Genomic DNA, 20,015 nt, shown 5'->3' with positions numbered 1-20,015 from the left:
GTTTTATGAATTACAGGTTCTAAACTTATTTGTTTTACACGTCAAATCCAGTTCACCCTTTGAAAATAATGTAAATTGTAAATCTTGCAACATGTCCGTAAGACGGTTGCTTATGTTTTATTAGTTTCTCAAGGAAGCAGAATCATTGGTTTATGTATAAACATTGGTGGTTTATTTAAACGGTTACATTTTCACATTTGATTTTTTTAAAAACTGATATTGCACACATTCACTCTTTAAAAAGAAATTAAATTCATACATTCGTGTTTAGACGAGCACAAGTTGAAATGCAAACATTCTCTGTAGCGTCCACACGTATGGGGTAAGATAACTGCCAATAAGAAACGTATTTGTAAAGACAAAATTGTGCACAAATTAATACTTTGTTCAGAACTTTGCAAGAATATCGAAATACAAAATTTTGTTTTATGTTTGACATGTCTGTTTTGAATACAACTTTTGCAAGTCTTGAATATGAAATTTGTCCTCTTAGCTCACTGTCGAAAATACAGTACCGACCAAAAGTTGGAAAATTTGGACAGACAAGGTGTGTCCAAACCTTTGGTCTGTACTGTATGTCCCGGGGTCACAGGAATATACATCGAGACCGGAAACATCGATTCAAACAGTTAATCTTGTATTCAAGACTTGCAAGAGTCATATTCAAACAAAGAAAAATATTTTTCAAAACAGACATGTCTAACGTAAAACTAAATGCATTCATATTTTTTGTCTTTATGAATATGTTTCTTATTGACGGTTTCTTACCCCATACACACACATCTTTAAACAGGAGAGTTTTAGTACTTCCAAAACATTCAGCTGACCTTAGTGGAAAATCGGCTGTAGCCCATGTACATGCTCCTACACACACACACACAGACACAAACTCACATAAACCATGCATGTTTGCAAAGTCAGTGAACTTTTCACACAAATGTTTATATTATCTTTGGTTCTGTGTTGCATTTGGGCCATAAAGAGTACAAGATGAGGATGAAAATGACGAAGAGCAGTATTGCCATTACGGTTACTACAGAGACGTAGCTGGTGTATGTTAGAGGAGGAGAGTCTGGAGCTTCAGCTGGAATCATGTTGGTCAAATTCAGCATGTAGCCCAGAGTCCAGCCTGCATCGCTGTTTTTTATCTAGCAGATGAAGGGAAACATACATTACTCTCAAAAAACAGAAACCTGGATGATTATGACAAAATTCAATTAAATTTTATGTAAAAATATTCCTGACTTTGGATTTTTATTATTCATAGGACACACTGTCCTGTTTTTTATTATAGATTTGGGAAATTTCAGTGCATCATTTTTCGGTTTACAGATTCTGTGTGACTAGTTTTTGAGTTTTTGTTTTTTCCCTGCACAAGCCCTGGGGTGCTTCATGGTTTCTTAAGTACTGTGTCAGATAAACAGTTTTTGCCTGAAACCTCAAATCAAAAAACACCTGGTGCTCCTTTGCTTTTCTCTCTTTATCAGTTCATCAAGTTACATCAGGTGGTAAACAAATAAGAAAAAATCAGAGGGAAGATCCCCTGGTTTTTTTTGTTTATGTATTATAGTTTTAGTATTTAAAAAAAGAAAGTTATATGCATACCAACCACATTTTCTGATTATCCCTTCCATGTTAACATTTCTTCAAGTTTACCAATTTCATTTCTTGTGAAAGCGTTAATTTATATCATAGGTCGTGTGCACTTTTATTATTTTAAGTGCCATATTCTCTGTCATCAGTCTATTATCTAATCATAGTATTTTCATTTCATATGTAGGGATGGTAAATTCTATGGCATATTAAACAAGACTTAGATTAGGACATTTTTGTTTCTTTGCATATTAAACACATTTTTATGGGGTTCTTCTTTGCATGACTTTCTTTAATGTCTGCAATGAAATATTTTTTTGGTTGAATACGTTAAAGTTGCAAGTTTCCGTAAGAAGTTAACAGCATCTAATCCACATATTAAAAAAAATTTTTTTTTAAATGAACAAACTATATCTCTTAAAATGCTTAAACACGCATGTTATCATAGCAAAATGTCTTTTTATTTTTAAAGATTACTGGACATGGACAGAAACCAACTGACCTTTTGGATATATTTTATGCTGGAGTAGGTCTCTGAGGTGAAGTTGTATCCTTCCATCATTAGGGTGAGGATGTATGTGCCGGAAAAACAGTACTCAGCCAGATATTTAAGTGGGATATCATGTTCTTTCTTGATCTGTAGGCGTTGAGAGGGAGAGAAATGGATGGAGATTACTGGCAGACAGGAACTGGACAAGTGCTGCAAAATTAGTTTTCATGCTGAAATACGCACAAACCTGAGTCCAAGGGGTGGCACAATAGTCTGATAATTTTTGCATCACCGTCTTCAGAGGGACTGATGTATCAGTCAGGTTTAGAAAGTTCATCACAAAGAAGTAAGCTGAAAAAGCCTAAAAATGAGAAACACACAGCTTACGTCAGAGGACAAAAACTGATATATCTGAATCAACCCTTAGTATAAAGTAGCTTGAGTGTACTACAAGTACACTTAATCTATACTAAAAGAGAGGCAGTATACCTTGAGTTTACTTTTTATATACATTCTAATGTAAACTTAAAATGTTCCAATTTAGTCTAAAGAAGTATTTAGTTAGTATACTTCCTACACTACACATACAGTACATGGACAAAAGTATACTTGCCATACTTATAATAACCTATAATTAAAATAAGCTTCAAGTGTACTATGTTTCGTTAAGGGCAATGATGTGATTCACCCAAAAAATAATGTTTTTGTTAGTGTTGTAAAAAGTGTCACATCTTTACTTTCTCCCTAAGTTTTCCTAACATTTAATATAAAAAAGGATCGTAAAATACTGAATTTCAGACTGAATTCAAAAGTTTCTTTTTGATTTAGCTGTTAATATCAAAGACTTTCCAAGCAGTTGTCTGATGAAAAAAAGATGAAACGAGGCATAAAAAGGCAGGAGCCTGATCCTTATAATGACATTTGAACTTTATCACGTGCAATCATGTTTTTCAACTCTTTGAATGTGGCTCAGAAAGATGTCTTGCCAAGTCCTGACTCAAAAATTGGTCATTGTTTCTTTTAAATAAAACTTGTGGCCTTGTGTATACTGAGGAATCGCTGTGTATAGATGAACAGTACGAAGGTCTTGGTGGTGAAAGATTTGTTTCATTTTACCCCAAACTGCCCTTGCAGAGGCGGCTGAAAAATCCCATTGAAAGAGCAGCGGCTGTATCTGCAGGAAGTAAAGTTGAAGACACTTTTGATGACTTCCTGGCATTGTGTAAAGTTTCCTCCCCCCAAATGGATGAAGGTTTCCGAGACTATCTGGGGTTTCTGGTCTGACACACAAGGACTGTCATAGACGGCAGCATAGTGCTTTGTTTCATTGTAACCTTTGTGGAAACAAGGATCCATGATTGCTGTTGGACCTGACTAGGAGAGAAAGAAACATTAGGAGAGAAAATGGCGAGGAAGCCTCATAAATTCAACATTTATTAAACATTTTATCATATATTTCAGCTCTCATACAGTGTCATTTTTAGGCATTATAAATTGAAGACATTTACTTTAGTTTGGTGTGCCAGCGCCAACCGCAGAGCTTGGTCTTTCCCATAACACAGGAAACTGTGAGTATACAGGGTGTAGTCATATCCGTAGAGCCGAAAGCTCACTGCATTGTCAGGTGACTCTGACCCGTTGTACTCATCAGAAACAAAACTAATTTGAGTTGAGGCTCCACCAAGGTCAAGGGCACCTGTGGTTTCCAAACCCTGTGATGAAGACAAACACGGAGACGTAGCAATAACATGAGCGTGCTAACCGTGAGGGCCAACAGTTGCTAAAATAGACTGATTAAATAGTGGGACAAAGCTTCAGGTGAACAGAAGTAGCAGTAAAAACATCAATTAAAGGAAAGTGAAGTATTTGGCTTAAAAAAAGCTTTTGGGTTTTTCTGCAACTTGTTCTTGCATTTATCATTTGTGAAGCAAAGTGGCCTTTTTAGGAAAGTGCTCTGAATGGTAGCAAACATGAACTTGAATGACTGGCTTAAAAAAGAAATGTAGAGAAAAAAAAACCAGAATAGACAATTTGAGCATGCATACATCCTGTTTGCTTACGTAGAGATTTGAATGCAATTAGTGGGAGGAAAAAGCTGCACAGACCAAAAAGTGAACATGAAAGTGGCCCTTTGCTGACTCATTTCCATGGCTTTGCAAATGCCACCATCTCCACCATGTGACTGACACCAGCAGATAGAAGAGACGCACAGGTCTGGCAGTTATCACACTCACTGAGGTCATTGAGGAGCTGTGAAATTCATTGTCACCTGTCATTCAAAAGACCATCAGTCCCCACACAATTTAAGTCAATAAGGGATTTTGGATTTTTTGTTTATTACGGTACTGCACACTTTTTTAGGCACATGAAACAATATGCCATGTTCTTTTCTCAGGTTTGCTTGCTAAATAACTAAAATTAAAATCAAAAGCATCAAATCCTCTCAAATCATGTGTTTATTTGTTTTTTTTAAAGCTATGTTATTTTAACATTCGGTTTTCTATGCAGTTTCATCATTACAACGTGTGCAACTTTATCCCCTCATATGCAAACAAAACCATGCCTTGTAGGACATTTATGCACAGAAGTGTATTTAAAACCCCCCATGGAAACCTGTGTGAGGCGATCATCCAGGTAGTTGACCGTAACCCAGCCAAACGCGCCCTCCTCCTGACCAGCTAGTAGTCTGGCTCCCTGATAGGAAAATGGAAAACCTCTGAGGGTTTTTTCCACAGCCTTAAAAACCTCATCTGATGCTGAGCTGTTTTCCAACCTGTATACAGACAGTAGATCCAGCCACATCCATTATTCATGTCAATACAGCAGCACATAAATAATAAATAGACTGTATCATCTAAAATGGGTTTGACAGTAACATATGCACTAATGCAATAGACTTTACAAGGTCATAAATCACAATGTTCGCATGTGGAAATAACTAGAGACAAGAGCATTTTGTTCTTGCAGGGAAAGCACGTCTGCCTGGATGAAGCTTTAGATGGATCATAACAACGTGAGTTGCATGGGTTTTACCCATGATATGATGCAACTTATATTGCTTTCCCCTATTCAGGCTGTGCAATTAGTTTTTGGTATGCAAATTGCATGCACCCTAAATCCATGGAGGATTGTATTGCTGTGGGTGCAAATGTCCAAAAGTGATTTTATTGAGAAAGGCTTCTGTCAGTGTTAATGAGGGTCTTCTACTGAAGGTTTGAAGGCTGTTATTACCATTTGGAACTAATCTTTAAATGAGAACCAAATTGACTCTATTGTAGAAAATATTTTCTATTCATATCATAGTTTATGGTGCAATATTGGTGTTTCATAAAGCAATGGATCAGTAAGTGCTGTCTATCCTTACAAGCATTCCCAAATGCATAAGATCCTACGATTGTATTGTTTGGGGTAATGCCCTCAAAGAAAAGATATATAAATACATTGCATAGCCTAGCATGTGTACATGTATGTGTGTATGTGCTCCATACTTCAGCAATCTCATTCCTGCAGTAGCTCCTAAATAAAGTGGGGTCTCTGGGTGCATTTTCTGGGGGATATTCTCTTTAGCCTCTTTCAGACAGGAAATTAGCGATTCCCCTGCCTTATAAGGTGTTGCCGTATAGCTTGAGATCCCTTTACCTGTCACAAAAATAAAAAAAAGCAAATATGTGAAGTCCTTTAATTTGAAATGCTTTAAAACATTCTAAAAGAATGACATCCCTCGTGCATTTAGACCTCAAGGTTTTTTTATGTTACTGATTAAATACCTGCATGCCATTGGGTCAATAATGAAGTTGACTTTTGGTGAATACTTAAGCATTAGGTTGCACAAAACTGAAGTTGCTCTTAGGATGAAACACTTTCCAAAGAGTCAAAAATTTGTTAAAATTTCAACACAAGGTCTGTCCTGAAGTAAAGTTTACACAGGCATGATGGGAGTCTACATTGATTAATAATAGTCATCAAAAAAGAGATCATTAAAAACTTAAATTATAAACTCTATGCATGATCATATAAAAAGAGGATCTATTAACAATTGAAATGTTAACCTTTTATTTATACACTGTAAGAAGAACATAAGAGGATATAAACATTTTCAGGGGGTAAATTTAATCATTTCTCTATTCTAGTCAAACTAGTTTAGATCAAAGCTGTTGTCATTTTTTGTATGTATATCTAAAAATATACGTTCAATATAATGTTTTTTTATTTCCTGCACGGAGAAAATTTGCCTTCTTAACCTTTTTTACGTTTTAAGCTCAAAGGATGAATCACAATTGTAAAAGAATACAATCTTCTGTGATTTTTTTCTTTCAATAACACCTCCATTTATATTGCATATATTCCTCCTTTAGTTTCCTTTTTTTGTTCATGCCTAGCATGGTGACATTGCTTTGTTCTGTTTGTAAGTTACATTAATTGACGAGGGAATTTTTTTGTTTTCAACCTGAGCATCAGAGTTCTGCTTCATCCTTGTTAAGGAAGGTACATTTAAAATGGTTCTTCATACAATAAATCAACCAAATTGTTTTAAATATTAAGTATTAAACACATACGCAAACAGTATAAAAACTCAAGAACAAAAAAAAACAAAGCTTGATTTAATGTAACAGGAATAAACACACAAAATGTAATTAAAATTTTCTTTGAAAGCACAACAAATTTGCTATTAAACTAGCAGAAGAATAAAGCTAAAGACAATAAATTGTTTCAATAGGATTTAATAGGATTTAAAGACTTTATCCCTAAAACATCTAACATGTGCTGTCCTCTCTGATGTACTCATTCCTGACCCTATCCATCCTGGTCACCCCCATTATGGACAGGGAACCTCAGCATCTTCATATCTTCTACCTCCAGATCTACTCTCTGTCTTTTCTCAGTGCCACCGTCTGTAGGCTGAACAACATGGCTGGTCTCACCACAGTTTAGTACCGTTCCTTTTATTTAAGCTGGAACTCTTATATCACACACCTGGCTCTTTTCTACACCCATTCCAACCTGCCTGCCCTCACTTCTTCACTTCTTTTCCACACTCTCCATTTCTCTGGACTGTTGACCCAAGATATTTCAAATCCTCCCTTTAAAATTACTCTTCCACTTGGGTCTCTCTCATTCACAAACACGTACTCCATTTTGCTGCGACTAACCTTTATTCATTTCCTTTCCAGGACAAACCTCCACCCCTCTAGCTTCCCTCCACCTGTTCCCTGCTCTCGCTACAAATCACAGTATCGTCTGCAAACATCATAGTCCATGGTGATTCCTTCTGTGATTCCTCTGTTCTCTGTCATCCCTACAGCACACTTCACCACTGGCTTACAGCCCTCATACATGTCCTGCACTGCTCTAACATATTTCTTTGTCACTCCAGACTTCCTCATACTGTACCACAGTTCATCTCTGGTCACCCTACAAAAACAAAGTGTAGCTCTCTCTGACCTTCTCTGTACTTCTATATCAGCTTCTTTAAGGCAAATATTGCATCTGTAGTGCTCTTTCTTAGCATAAAACCATACTGCTGCTCACAAATGTTCACTTCTGCTCTTAGTCTAGCTTTAACTACTCGTTCCCATAACTTCATTGTATGGCTCATCAGCTTTATTCCTCTGTAGTTGCCCCAACTCTGCATATCTCCTTTACCACCACCATCACACTTCTCCTCCATTTTAATTGCATTTAAAATACTTAACTTTAAAAGTAATGGCAGATAACTAGAAATGTTCTGTAATTCACAATTGAGTATGTTGGAAAAATTAGGAAATTGATTCGAAATGAACTAAATTAAATGATTTAGTACAGTGTTTATGGAATTCATATCACTTCTTACTTCGCTTTGATCTTTGTACTGACATTCAGTTGTTTGGACTGCTGCAATCAAGAACATCTCTCTTCACCCAGCTAATGAGTGCATACCTCACCTGCTACCTGGCAGTGATGTTTCTGTTCAACTCTTCCAGTGTTGTTATCCTTTTCTGCTGGCCATTGATAGATATAAAGCGATGTGTGGGAAGAACCAGCATCCAGCACAATCCCATACTGAAGTGAGGAAAGAAAGGAATTCATGTTATGATTAGTGAATAAGATGCACCCCAATATGGAGAACCTAGAATTTAAATGTGTATATTTTTCACAACAAAATTCTTTTAAATTCGAAATTAACGTTCACTGATTTTTAAACAATGCATGTTAATAAAATCATAATAGCTACAAATAGTGTTTAACTTCACCGTAAGACAATTAAGTCTACAACTGACAGACCTTTCAAACATTTTACTATGCAACATACCTTATATTTTTGGGCAATAGTCCTGTTTTGTATAACTAGAACTGTCACCAAGGTAACAATCGCTATGACGCCAATCACAGTGATGATGATGGTCACAGGCCGGTGCCAGGGGTTCTTTTCTTTCATCTCTGGTCGTGGGGGCGGAAAGACAGACAAACAGGAAGGAGAAGCCAGGGGGTTGCGGGGTTAGAAAGGGGAAGACAGTGAGACATGGAAAGAAAAAAGAAAAAAAAAACAGGGGCTTAGTCTTGCATCCAGATGTGGATGATGCTATAAAAAATGTGTTTGGGGCCATGTGGAGTGCTTAATTGTTTTGTTTGGTAACTAAGGACTGCAGATGGGTTTCTGATTAATGCTCAGAACCTATGCCAGTTGTGATGAACAGTAGAAAGTCTATTCCATTCTTCATTTTAAAGATAAACAAGATTTCTAGTTTAAAAAAAAGAAATGGCTTTGTTTTGGGAACTAACTGAACTAAATTAAAAATAAATAAAAACTATTTTATTCTGTAAATGTTGACCAAAAAGGACAAAAAAGCTGAAAGTTGTGTTGAAGGAAACTTTGTTTATGTCCCATTCCATCCTGAGTGCCCATGGGGTTTCCACCTCTAACCACAGAGACACAAATACACATAGATGGTGTTGTTGATAACATCCTCACATATTCCCTTGTTGAGGAAAATAGGTTCCCTACAGTCACATGTGACGCAAAAGTCTCCACAAAAATATCACACTTACATAAACACAGGTACAATAGAAGGCTGGTAACTAACAAACATGCTGACACAAATCAAGTGCACTTAATAGCTGCCAGGCTCCAGCAGCTGGAACTTCTCCTAACTATGTAGAAGGAGCCTGTAGCAGTTGAGGAACAGGAGTGCACCTTTGTCCACAGCAGGAAAACAAACCACACTAAAGCTGCAATGGCTAACAGATAGTAAAAGAGTCCGCTTACCTCAAAGCCAGTGAACTCTGTTCTGATAGGGGAGAAGGGGGATCATAAGAGGAAGAGAAGAGAGGAAGTGAACAAAAGGGCGAGCAAAAAAGTAGGAAGGACAAGAAGAGAAGAGAAAGTGGGAAGATGAGGACAGTTTTTTCCGTTGTCGCTGGACAGTTTGTGTGTGCGCTGTGTGTGAGTTCCTCTGAAGCACCGAGTTTGGCATTTCCTTTCCAAGCTGGGGCCGTAAAGCTGGTCTCTATGGAGACACAGCTAAAGCGTGCTTGCATGTGCTCTCTTGTGCATGTGAACCCCCTTTAGAGGAACTCTCTGTGAACTAATGAGAGTTACTTACTCCACTGATCCTTCCTATTCTTCCAGTTGCACTCACAGGAGCAGCAGAAGCGGGGATTCCCTTGTTTGGCTGTTTTTTCCTTACAGACAGACTGTGATGTCATCTCAGTGAAGGATTGGGATCCCCAGCTTTCTGCACTGGCTGTGTGTTTACGTGTCTGCATATTTGTTAAAAGTGCACTCGTTGCTGAGAACTTTTTGTGTATTTGTAAGTTTTTGTGCAGACTCAAAACATGACTTGCTTGCAAATGTAAGGATCCTCTCACAGATGGTGCTGATGCTTTTTTCCCCTCTTTTGCTTTACTTTTAAACGATTTATTTAAAAACATGCTAACCAGAAAGTGAGTAACTGACTAAAAATAATAGTGATTTTCTTGTACTCTATAAAGTTTCTTTTTTAATTTCCCCCAAAGAGACAGTTGCGAGATGTCTTATTTTGTTTGAAAACTCTTGTGTTCTTAGAAAAATAAAAACATATTTGGGTTGAAAGTCCTGAAAAATGTGACTTTACAATGACATTTTCATGATTAAAAATTAATCTTTTTTAAACTTGAATGTTCATACATGACAAATTAAACCTTTTTTACTCTAACAAAATATAAAAAAATTACTGTTTGTAAACTTAAGCATTAAAAGAATTATCTACATGCAAATATTTCTTTTTGTGAAATCTGCTGCAGCAGCAGAGTTAAAAAGTATAACTTTTGATTTGGTGTTCTTTTCCCATTGAAATTAGACGTAGTTTCCATTTTAGTATATGTGCTTGTTGTGGAGTGTTAGGAAATAATTATCTTAGTTTGAACTTTGAAGTTTGGCATTCAATGGAGTGGTGCACTTTTGGCAGCATTTGAAAATATTGATTGAGTCACAAATGCAATGTAGCTTGCATTTGTGAAGAACAATTTTTGACATTTGTGTAATAGTGGTAGCGGTAAAGGAAATAAAAAGACCTTGAGTCTGCAGAGAATAAATTAATATATATTTTATCCTTTTCAAATAGTATTTGGAAAACATTTGAAAGGCAACAATGGACAAACTGTTTGAAAAGATGTTGTTAAACTTAGAGCTTAAATAACAGCAACAATTTTATTGTGTTGTTGCAAAAACTTTTCTTTATCTGTCACATTATATCTTTTCTAAATTTCTTTCACTTTTTTCCTCCCTAAACTTCTTAAAATTCACAAGGCACTGTTACTGTAACACAACTTTCAGGAAACACAGGAAATGAGCTGCCCTGCACACAGCTAGCAACCAAATCCAGTGCAGCCGTCAGTGCAGCTTTCCTAGAAAGTACACGTACTACGAAGCACAGCAGTAAAAGCAAATGTGCTGGCCAAGAGGCTTTACTTGATTTGCATTTACTTTAACGTTTATATCGGAACTATTTACCACAGAATGAAGGAGAACATCTGGAATTTGTCTGCTGAAATCCATAAGCAGTTTTAGCGTCACTGATGTCTGGACGCAGTTACAAAACCCCAACCCAAGATGTGTCTGTGTGTGTGTGTTTGTGTGTGTTTATAGAGCTCTAAATGTGTTACTGTACATTCCTTTTTTTGCTGTTACTTTTAAGCCCCTTAAAAACAAAAAATACTTTTTGTTCTTTTTAATGAAGAAGTAAAAAAAAGGAATGAATCATGCGCATTTCCTGCTGTTTTCCCTGCTTCTGGCAGCTGAATGAAAAGAAACACTTGCCGAGACAGAAAACAAGACTTTCCAAGGATCTTAATTAAGGGCTTGAGATCACAGGACAGATTTCCTTGATCAAACTTCCAAGTGTGCTCGTGTGTTTATTCGTCGTTCAGCTCAGTTTTGTACGCACTAGAGATTTGATTCCAATTGCTGTCCTAAAATCCTTTGCTTCAACTTACCAACATTGCAGACTTCCTCCCAAATTTAGCCTTTTCTGTAAAACCAAACTAACACGTTGGCACAGTAATTTCACAACAGCTTTTAAGTGCAATCGCTCTGCAAACACAGATTAAATGTGAAGGTGAGGCCAGCATGGCTCACAATGACTAGGGGAAGGAAGGGGGGGAAAAACAGGAAGTAGAAGCCTGAGTGGGGAGAATAACATCTGCAAACATTTAGTTCAAGGAGTTTAATGTAAATATTGTCAAGTAGTCCAGTCCTAAGGCCCAGTTTAAAGGAGACCTTGTAAGATATTTAGGAAATCTGACATCATCCCATTTTTCTTGGTGCAGGAGTGAGTGTTGTGTAGAAGAGTAGAACTCAGATCATTTATCCCCCAACACAAAAACTTTAAACATTTAAGACATATAACACAATGTTCAACTGGAAAGTTTTTTCTAAGGATGATCATTTACTGGATATTGGCACAAATCCCCAAATGCTACGTTACACAAAGGCAAGGTTGTGACGTTCTATACTTGAGAGAGACATAATGCCAGGCCAAATTATCTCAGCAAACAAGAGGTCTGACATTTAACTTGCAACATCAAGCTGGGTATTCATACAGTTAAACACGATTAAAGGCTAGACCCAAGATACACACCACGTGGTATGAGACTATCTGTAAACGAGATACACATCCTGGAAGAATCTGTACCTTACATTAGCTAAATGAAGACTTTGGTCAAACATGTAACCAAGGAAAGACTTGTTAAACTTTCAGGAGTTACGATAACAGGAGGAAGGCGGTGGGAATAAGGATGTTTGGGATGTAGTTATGACGGTACAAACTGCAGAGAGTCAAGGTGTGACACATCAGATGACTACTTTGTGGCTTTATAATGATAGGAAGGTGACAAAAACAATATGACTGGTGGGTCTTTAAAGTAGTTCTGCTATGGTGGTTTGGGAACACGGTTGTCACTGTTTGAAAAGTGTCCTTTTTCTTCATTGAACATTAGAAATATAAAAATTAAGTTTTAAGTACTAACAGGCTCAAACTTCACAGTTTTTGTCATAGATTGTTATCAATAAAATCACTTGACATCTTATGACACAAGTGTCATCAAACCATTTTGGCTCCAAAGTTAGCTTATATAGCGTCTACTGTCCTTGAAAGCAAAAACGTGTGAATTTCTTTTTTTTTTCCACTGGAAATAAATTAAGGCGTTAAAAGGTTAAGATCCCCTTAAGGGAAATAAAATAAAATAAATGTTAAAAATTAAACTTGGAGAATGTTAGTTTTGGAGAAAACATACACCGACCAAAAATATAAACGCAACACTTTTGTTATTGCTCCCATTTTATTATGGTATGAACTCAAAGATGTGAAACATTTTCCACATACTCAAAATAACCAGTTCTCTGAAATATTGTTCGCTAATCTGTCTAAATCTGTGATAGTGAACACTTCTCCTTTGCCAAGACAATCCATCCCACCTCGAAAGTTGTGCCATATCAAGATGCTGATTAGACAGCATGATTATTGCACAGGTGTGCCTTAGACTGGCCACAAGAAAAGGCCACTCTGAAATCTAACAAAAGACGCATTATAAATGGGAACAGGATATTGTTTTAGTTTCTTGAGAAGAGTCTGAATTTTGTCTGACAAGTGCGGAAAATGAACATTTGAAGAGAACAAGGAACTTCGCTGACTATTAAATTTCCAACAGTTGCACAGTGTGCTGTATGTTGGTACACACATTTCCTAATTTCCCCTTTTCATTCATGTTTTGGTGCCATCTTCTTTGGAAAGCAGCTGTCTGTCATATTCTGGTATAAGAGCCCATTGTTAATATCAGGGCACCAAACAGAAGACCGTGATTAACCGTTAGATCATTCACAAAAATGAAAGAAATAAAAAGGCTATTGGGCTTGTGCTAGTCTACTTTTTATTCTATTGTCGTCTAGGAAACAAAGCTTCACTTTAGACTTCTTCAGCATATTTCTTTTATGTAATTTAACTATTTTAAACATCACATGACGAAGCAGTTTCACACTCAAATATTTATTTTGCTGCTTCTCTCTAGGATTAGGATTTTCCAGAAGCTCCTAAGGCCACATTTATGGTCTAGATGTTCTTATAAAAAATATTTGACGAATGACTACCCTTTTGTTTTTTAAATTTTAGTATTTTTTTATGTAAAGCACTTTGAGTAACACAAGTTGGAAAAGTTCTACACAAATAAAGTTTGATTTGATTTGAAGAACTGGTGGTGTAGTAAGACCCAAAATGCAGGAGACTTGGCTCTGTAGATGATATTTAAAAAATGTAATAAATGAATTTGAACAAGACAAGAACCAGAGCAAAAACAAAAAGGTGACACAGCAGATGACAAGATAATAAACTGAAAGCCAGACACTTGAATACACTGATGATAATTAGCATAAATCAAGACAGTTGTGGATCATTTGCAACCTTAACCTCACTGACAGAGGGAAAACAGCAAAAAGAACATGAACAAAGCCATGACCAAAAACCAAACCAAAGTACTTACAGTTATGATGGAAGTCCACCAAAAACTTGGTGTTGCCAACCAATTAGCTCGCGACTTTGCATCAAAGAAGCAAACCCTGCCGAGTTTGTCGGACTAGGACTTCCTGCTGCTGGATCCATGTTTGCAGAAGTATTCTGTAACAAGAACAGGCAGAAGGCTGGTTCCAACTGCATCAGGGTTTATTAGCACAGCTAAACGTCCACAAAGCTAAATCAGGGCCAGGCAGACAGAGGTAAAAAACGAGCATGGTAGCATCAGAGAAGAAACAAGAGTGGTCAGGATCCAGGTGACATTCAGGACAGCCAGCATACAAACAGAGTCAGAAACAAAACAGGATCAGATCCAGATATAAAGCCCGGTAATGCATGCAGAATGGCACAGACAATACTTCGCTCTAAGTGAGGCTCAGTACAGTACTTAAGTATACTGTGAGTGATTGCAAATGAAAGTCAGGTGTGTGGCATCCAGAAACTGTGCGCCAGGGTTGCTGGGAGATGAAGGGCATCCTCTGTCGGGCTACTCTGGAGATGGTTCCCCCTGGTCACCAGAGGGGAAGACAGCGCCCCAACTTCTGACCAACCAAGACTATTCAACATTGATATATATCCTATTACTAACTGAAATAAAAGAAGTATAGTCAAATTATGCCCATCCATCCTTTAGAACCCGCTGACTACCATTCAGTGTCACATGGTTGTTGGAGTCAATCCAGCAACAATTGGGCGAGGACGGGGTACACCCTGAACAGGTTGCCAGTCTGTTGCAAGGCCAATTTCGACCCAGTGTGTCAGAAGTCAGAGCTCTATCTCTCCTTCTGGTCACCAGCAGGAACCATATCCAGAGTTCTAACCTCACTACATCTACCAGCAACCCCAGCGCACAATTTCTGGATCCCACACACCTGACTCTCATTTCACCCAATCAATTAAAGCATACTTAAGCACTGCACTGAGCCTCACTCAGTGTGAAGTATTCCTTGTGTCACTCTGAGCATTGTAGTTGGACCTGACCTTCTGCTTTCCTGACCCTGTGTCTGACTCCATGTGCCTGCCGCCTGCCCTGACTCTTGCCTGGATCCTGACTACTCCTGTTTCTTCTCTGATGCTGTAATGCTCGTTATTAACCCCTGCCTGCCTGACCCTGATTTGGCTTTGTGGACTTTTAGCTGAGCTAATAAACTTGCTGCATTTGCAACCAACTGTCTGCCTGTTCTTGTGACACCCTGACCTTAAATTTTAATTTCAATTTTTTAGGCCTACTATTTCATTTTGACTTACTTTTGAAAAACAAATTGTGGATAAGAGTTGTTTGCAGCTTACAAGAAGGAAGCAGTTCTCTACAATACAGGTAAAACTTTACCTTGTAAATCATTGGTCACCAACCCTGTGCCCGCGGGCGCCAGTGCGCCCGCGAGCAACCCTTGTGGCGCCCGCAGGGAATGCACCCAAAAAAAATCTTTTTTTTTTTTTTTTATTGAGGCAAATATTCAACAAACAACCACCGCATGTCTGTCAATGACAACAATATCAATTCTGAGATAAAGGTAGACAAAGAAAACCCAAATATGTAAACAAATATAACTTAAAAAATAATCACTAAAAGTAAGGGTCTATTACAAAAGTTTAAATAGATCAAATAAATTACGCAATTTCTGGACATTCTTATGATTCATGTAATGTAAAGATTTTGAGAATAGGTTGAGGTGGTTGAGTAATCCATTAATGTGAGGATTAATATTCCTGTCTGTTTTTATTTACATTTATGTTTAAAAAGTTAAAATTAAGTTAAAGTTTTAAAGGTTTAAAAGTTTAGCTTTAGTGTGTTCAATAAATATTTATCTTGTTCGGCTGCAACCTAAAGTCTGTTTTGAAATTAGGCTCCCTCTGCAACTGAGTTTGACCCCCCCCCCTGTAATACGAGTCTACCAAATTCATGCATGTTTTTTTGTGTAAAATGAGCAAATAAAAATAGGGCACACAAAAGGAAGTCCTCAAATTGTGTTGTTTTTTTTTTGGGGGGGGGGGGGGGCTAGGAGGTTTTTAGTGGCGCCCTTCATACCACTTGGTGCCCATGAAATAGCCCTCGGTCTCAAAAAGGTTGGTGAACCCTGTTGTAAATTGAGATCTCTCTTATTGTTGAGTCCTGAGAGAAACCTCTTTTATCCCTTTAGTTCAAAGATAGAAGCATTTAAAAGATTGCAGGCTGGCCGTAACAAAGTAAAGTTTGAAGCTTAAAAGCCTGCAACTTACCTTCTTTAACAAACTGAGAAAGGAAGCTTTAGGATGTTTAAAATGCCATTTTATGTGAGTGACATCTGGCAAATTTAACCCATAAAGTAGAAGGACTTTTATTTACAAAGCTCTGATTTTTAAGACTATCAGCGAAATGGAAGGAATCTCTTAAAGCTCCAGAAATCTCTCTGAAACCTCGTGGGAGGTGTTTTTCTACAGGAAGACAGCAGTCTGCATGAGTGAAAACAACAAGCTGTCAGACACATATGAATGGAGTACTAAATAAAACCTCAATAAAGTAATGCTTGTTGCTTATCCTGCTCCAAATAAACACAAAAAAAAACTGCCTCAGACTTTCCAGAGTCCACTTAAGACAACCTAACAATCGGAGGAAGTGGGACACGATAAAGATGTGCCACACTTTAAAAAAGAAGGTAAAGAAATCTATTGAAAATACTGCCGCCACACGCCCATCCTGATTTTCACCACATTTGAAATAAGGATAATGAAAAATGTTTGTCAGTTTGAAGAAGCAACTTTATGTTTAAGAGCCTAATCTTCTGGAAAATCCGAATGAATTATTCCGTCTACTCAAGTTTGTTCTCCTTTTTGCCAAAAGTCTTGCTTAATAATGTTAGATGGCAATTTGACATTTACCTAAAAAAGTTCTGCAATGTTAAAAAAAAGGTAACAGCAGCATTTTAAGAACACACTTTTAAAATACAAGTAGAGGCTTGAGGAGTGAAAGTCAGACCACCATTTGCAGTCTCTCCTTATGTTTATATTAACATCTTCACCATGATGTATTGACACATTGCTGCAAAACTTCACTGAGAGGATCTGGCATTGTAAGCCACTGCTCAAAGCTGTGAATCATTGTGTAACCTTATGTAATACTGAGGATAACATCCCACATGTTAAACAAGTGGATTACTTTCCATGCATCCTCTTATTTACTCTTTTTATTGATTTTGTTCTGCAGCAGTTTTACTGTCTAGCACACTTGTTCAGCCACAAAGATCTCTGTTTGTTAAATGTATTTCTTTGTCATGTAGTCTTGGAATGAGACACTTAAGAGGGAAAAAAATATTCGCAAAGGTTTGTAGGCTTTAAAAAAAACAAATCGAGCACTTCCAAACAGACAGCAAAGTCAGCTTCTGTGAAGTCTAGCCAGGGCTATTGTGAAATACTGAAAGGGAACCTCCGAAAGCATCATCTGATATCTGAACATGTTAGAAAGGGAAGTACGTTTTCCGGCATCGTCATACGAACAAGCTGGCATCAACTTGTGATTTGACATCTTCCCTAAAACCATAAACTATAAGAAATATGTAATGAATTAGAAGAAAAAGGCTTTCTACTGGTATAATTGTGGGAAACTGCAGCAACTTCATTCAGCAGATCAATAACTGCCGAGTTTCAGTGTTGAATCTAAACAGTAAAACACGTAAAGAGAAACTGCATGTCAAAATGAGAAAATCTCATGCATTGGGCATTTTGTAGTTTTATGGTCATGAAATATGGCTTTCTTGAGTAAATCTAATTAAAGGACTTCATCCTGAAAGCTTGCAACTTCCTAAGTAGAAATAAACTGGTAAGATAAAAAAGAAGCACCAAAGAGTTGACGAAATGATCTGCAGAGCTCACGGTTTTCATACAAGACTTAGACACACACAATCTAAATAAAACCATAACTCCCTTCTAACGCTGCATGTTTTGGACTTGTTATCAAATTAACTTATGCTTTTAATAATTTCGTACAGCATCTGCATTGAAAAAAACACAAATAAGCCTGAGGGTTAAACTTTCAGTAACGCATTGAAAAGCAAGTTCATCAAAGGCATACAAAGACCTTTACCTGAGAAGATAATCCCATGGGGAAAAAAAGCCACTGTGTCACTTCAAAATAAAAGCAGACAAAAGCACCTGGATTTGGTTTTCCTCAACGCCCCCATAAGTGATACACCTGCCTCACTGCTTCACAGCGGTTGCAAGCAATAAAGCAAGGGAGAGGGGAAAAAGGAGAACACCCTCTGCTGAGACCTTACGTATGGGTACATGCTGCTGGAGACACTGGGTAATAAAAAAAAGGTTTCCTGCCTCTGAGCACATGTGTACCAGTCGTAGCAGTATACCTACCTCTTTGTGTAGACATGGGTCCTTTCTCAGCAGCTACACAAAGCTCGTTCTATTCTGTTTTTCTCTTCCTCCCTCTCTGTTGTAACACCGCTCACAGCTCAGTCTAACGTTTCTCACAGCCTTCCAATACACTCGCTTTATTAGAAGAAGCAGAGGTTCCCTCCTCTTTCTGGTTCAGCCTATACCCTTCAAGGCACCCTGAGCTGCTTTCTTTCCCCCCCTTTTCGCTTGTTTAGACCTCTTCTTCTCGACTTTTTAATGTTGTCATTCTTGCTGTTGATACTTGATGGATAATTTTTTTATTTTTTTATTTCTCCTCTTTACATTTTTTATGTCCTTCTGCACTAACTTTCCTGCTTGCCAGTCCTTTTTTGTCTTCTTTATCAATTTCCTTTTTCCTCTCCGTCTTTGTGACCATCTCTGTCATGTAAAAGTAGGTCAAACATGAAAGCAGTACTGAATCTGAATGCAAGCTGAACAGAATCTGGAAGGGATTTTATAGAGAAATTGGTCTGCTTAACTTGTTCTCAGTCTAAAGTTATTCTCAGTTTTTAAAGATATTCACTGAAATTTCAAAGTAAATAAAAAAACATCAGAAATTCCCTCTAATTGGAAGGCCATGAGGTTGAATTTCTACATGCAGAGATAACAAAACATCCTGAGGTCATTGCGTGACTTCTCTTCCTTGTGTGCTTTCCACAAGGCTGCAAAACAAAACCTCTTGTTGTTTTTAAAGCGTGCCCACTGGGGACCCAGCAGAAGCCACACACTGGGGGACATTTAACCAATGCATATCTGCGCTGTCAGGTTATTAAAAAAAGACCTACTACCAGCAGAAACTGTTGATATTTGGGTGTGATCTGTCTGTAGAGCTAAATCATTCTTGTTTTCTATACTGTAACTTCAGGAGGATTTGCTGTTAGCTTCAGACTCACCCAGTGTTTTGTGCAGTGATCAATCCTACACTATGGTTAACAATAGTCCCGCAGACAGTTTATGAGGCTTTAATGCTCGGCCTGAGTGAGTAAGCACGCCATCTATGCATCACCTCACGCACGAAAACCATTAATAGTGAGAGTTGACGTTTCTCCATCAAGTGGCGTGAGAAGGGAGAGCAGATGTCCCTGCAAGTGTCCTTGGATCTAGACCTCTGCTGGTGTGATGTCTGTCTGCTTGATCCCAACACATGTACGTTTAGCATCAGTTCTGTACAAGTTACAAGTGCATCTCTTAAACATGAATACGTCTCTAAAGAAAAATCCCAATCTGAGTAAAGTTTTTAGTACGTAATAAAAACCCAAAGATTTCAAGCAAAACATGTCGTGCTGGTCAGTCATGCAAAACCACTGACTGACCAGCTACTTTTGCCAGTTAAAATGATAGGAAAATTTTCATGCCATGTACTTTATTTTAACCAACACTGCTTGAATTTTGGTATAATACATCATTTTCTTCAGGTTGGTCGACTGCAAGGTTCAGTGGACTACTCTCAGGGTGTGTTTAGAACAAGACAGTTCTACAGACTTTGATTGAAGTATTTCAGTTGAAATGCCTAAACCTTTCCTTACGTATAG

The 20,015-nt window shown here is 37.6% G+C and overlaps 1 protein-coding gene across 2 annotated transcripts; it reads right to left on the bottom strand.

The window, feature by feature from the left end:
• Nucleotides 1–149: 149 nt before the first annotated feature.
• Nucleotides 150–18,571, bottom strand: entpd1 (ectonucleoside triphosphate diphosphohydrolase 1). 2 transcript variants are annotated; one of them, XM_011488269.2, is made up of 10 exons: nt 18,442–18,571; nt 8,373–8,500; nt 8,005–8,122; nt 5,572–5,722; nt 4,697–4,856; nt 3,592–3,795; nt 3,200–3,457; nt 2,331–2,444; nt 2,096–2,230; nt 150–1,148 (listed from the first exon to the last, which is right to left on the bottom strand). In XM_011488269.2, exons 1-10 carry the CDS (start codon nt 18,455–18,457, stop codon nt 942–944), a joined length of 1,491 nt encoding a protein of 496 aa, XP_011486571.1. In that variant the 5' UTR covers nt 18,458–18,571; the 3' UTR covers nt 150–941. The 2 variants fall into 2 exon arrangements, with proteins under 2 accessions (XP_011486571.1, XP_011486572.1); XM_011488270.3 differs by lacking the exon at nt 18,442–18,571 and adding an exon at nt 9,327–9,515.
• Between the last annotated feature and the right edge of the window lie 1,444 nt (nt 18,572–20,015).

The sequence above is a fragment of the Oryzias latipes genome, chromosome 19 (assembly GCF_002234675.1).
Source record: "Oryzias latipes chromosome 19, ASM223467v1".
Taxonomy (NCBI): Eukaryota; Metazoa; Chordata; class Actinopteri; order Beloniformes; family Adrianichthyidae; genus Oryzias; species Oryzias latipes.
Note: the sequence above shows the minus strand (reverse complement) of the source record. Positions and strands in the feature narration are given on the sequence as shown.

Coding starts and splice junctions, on each gene's coding strand:
- entpd1 (XM_011488269.2), bottom strand. Junction 8,123..8,372: donor CTATTGCCCAAAAATATAAG/GTATGTTGCATA, acceptor TCCTCACTTCAG/TATGGGATTGTGCTGGATGC. Junction 4,857..5,571: donor GCAGGAATGAGATTGCTGAA/GTATGGAGCACA, acceptor GTCTGTATACAG/GTTGGAAAACAGCTCAGCAT.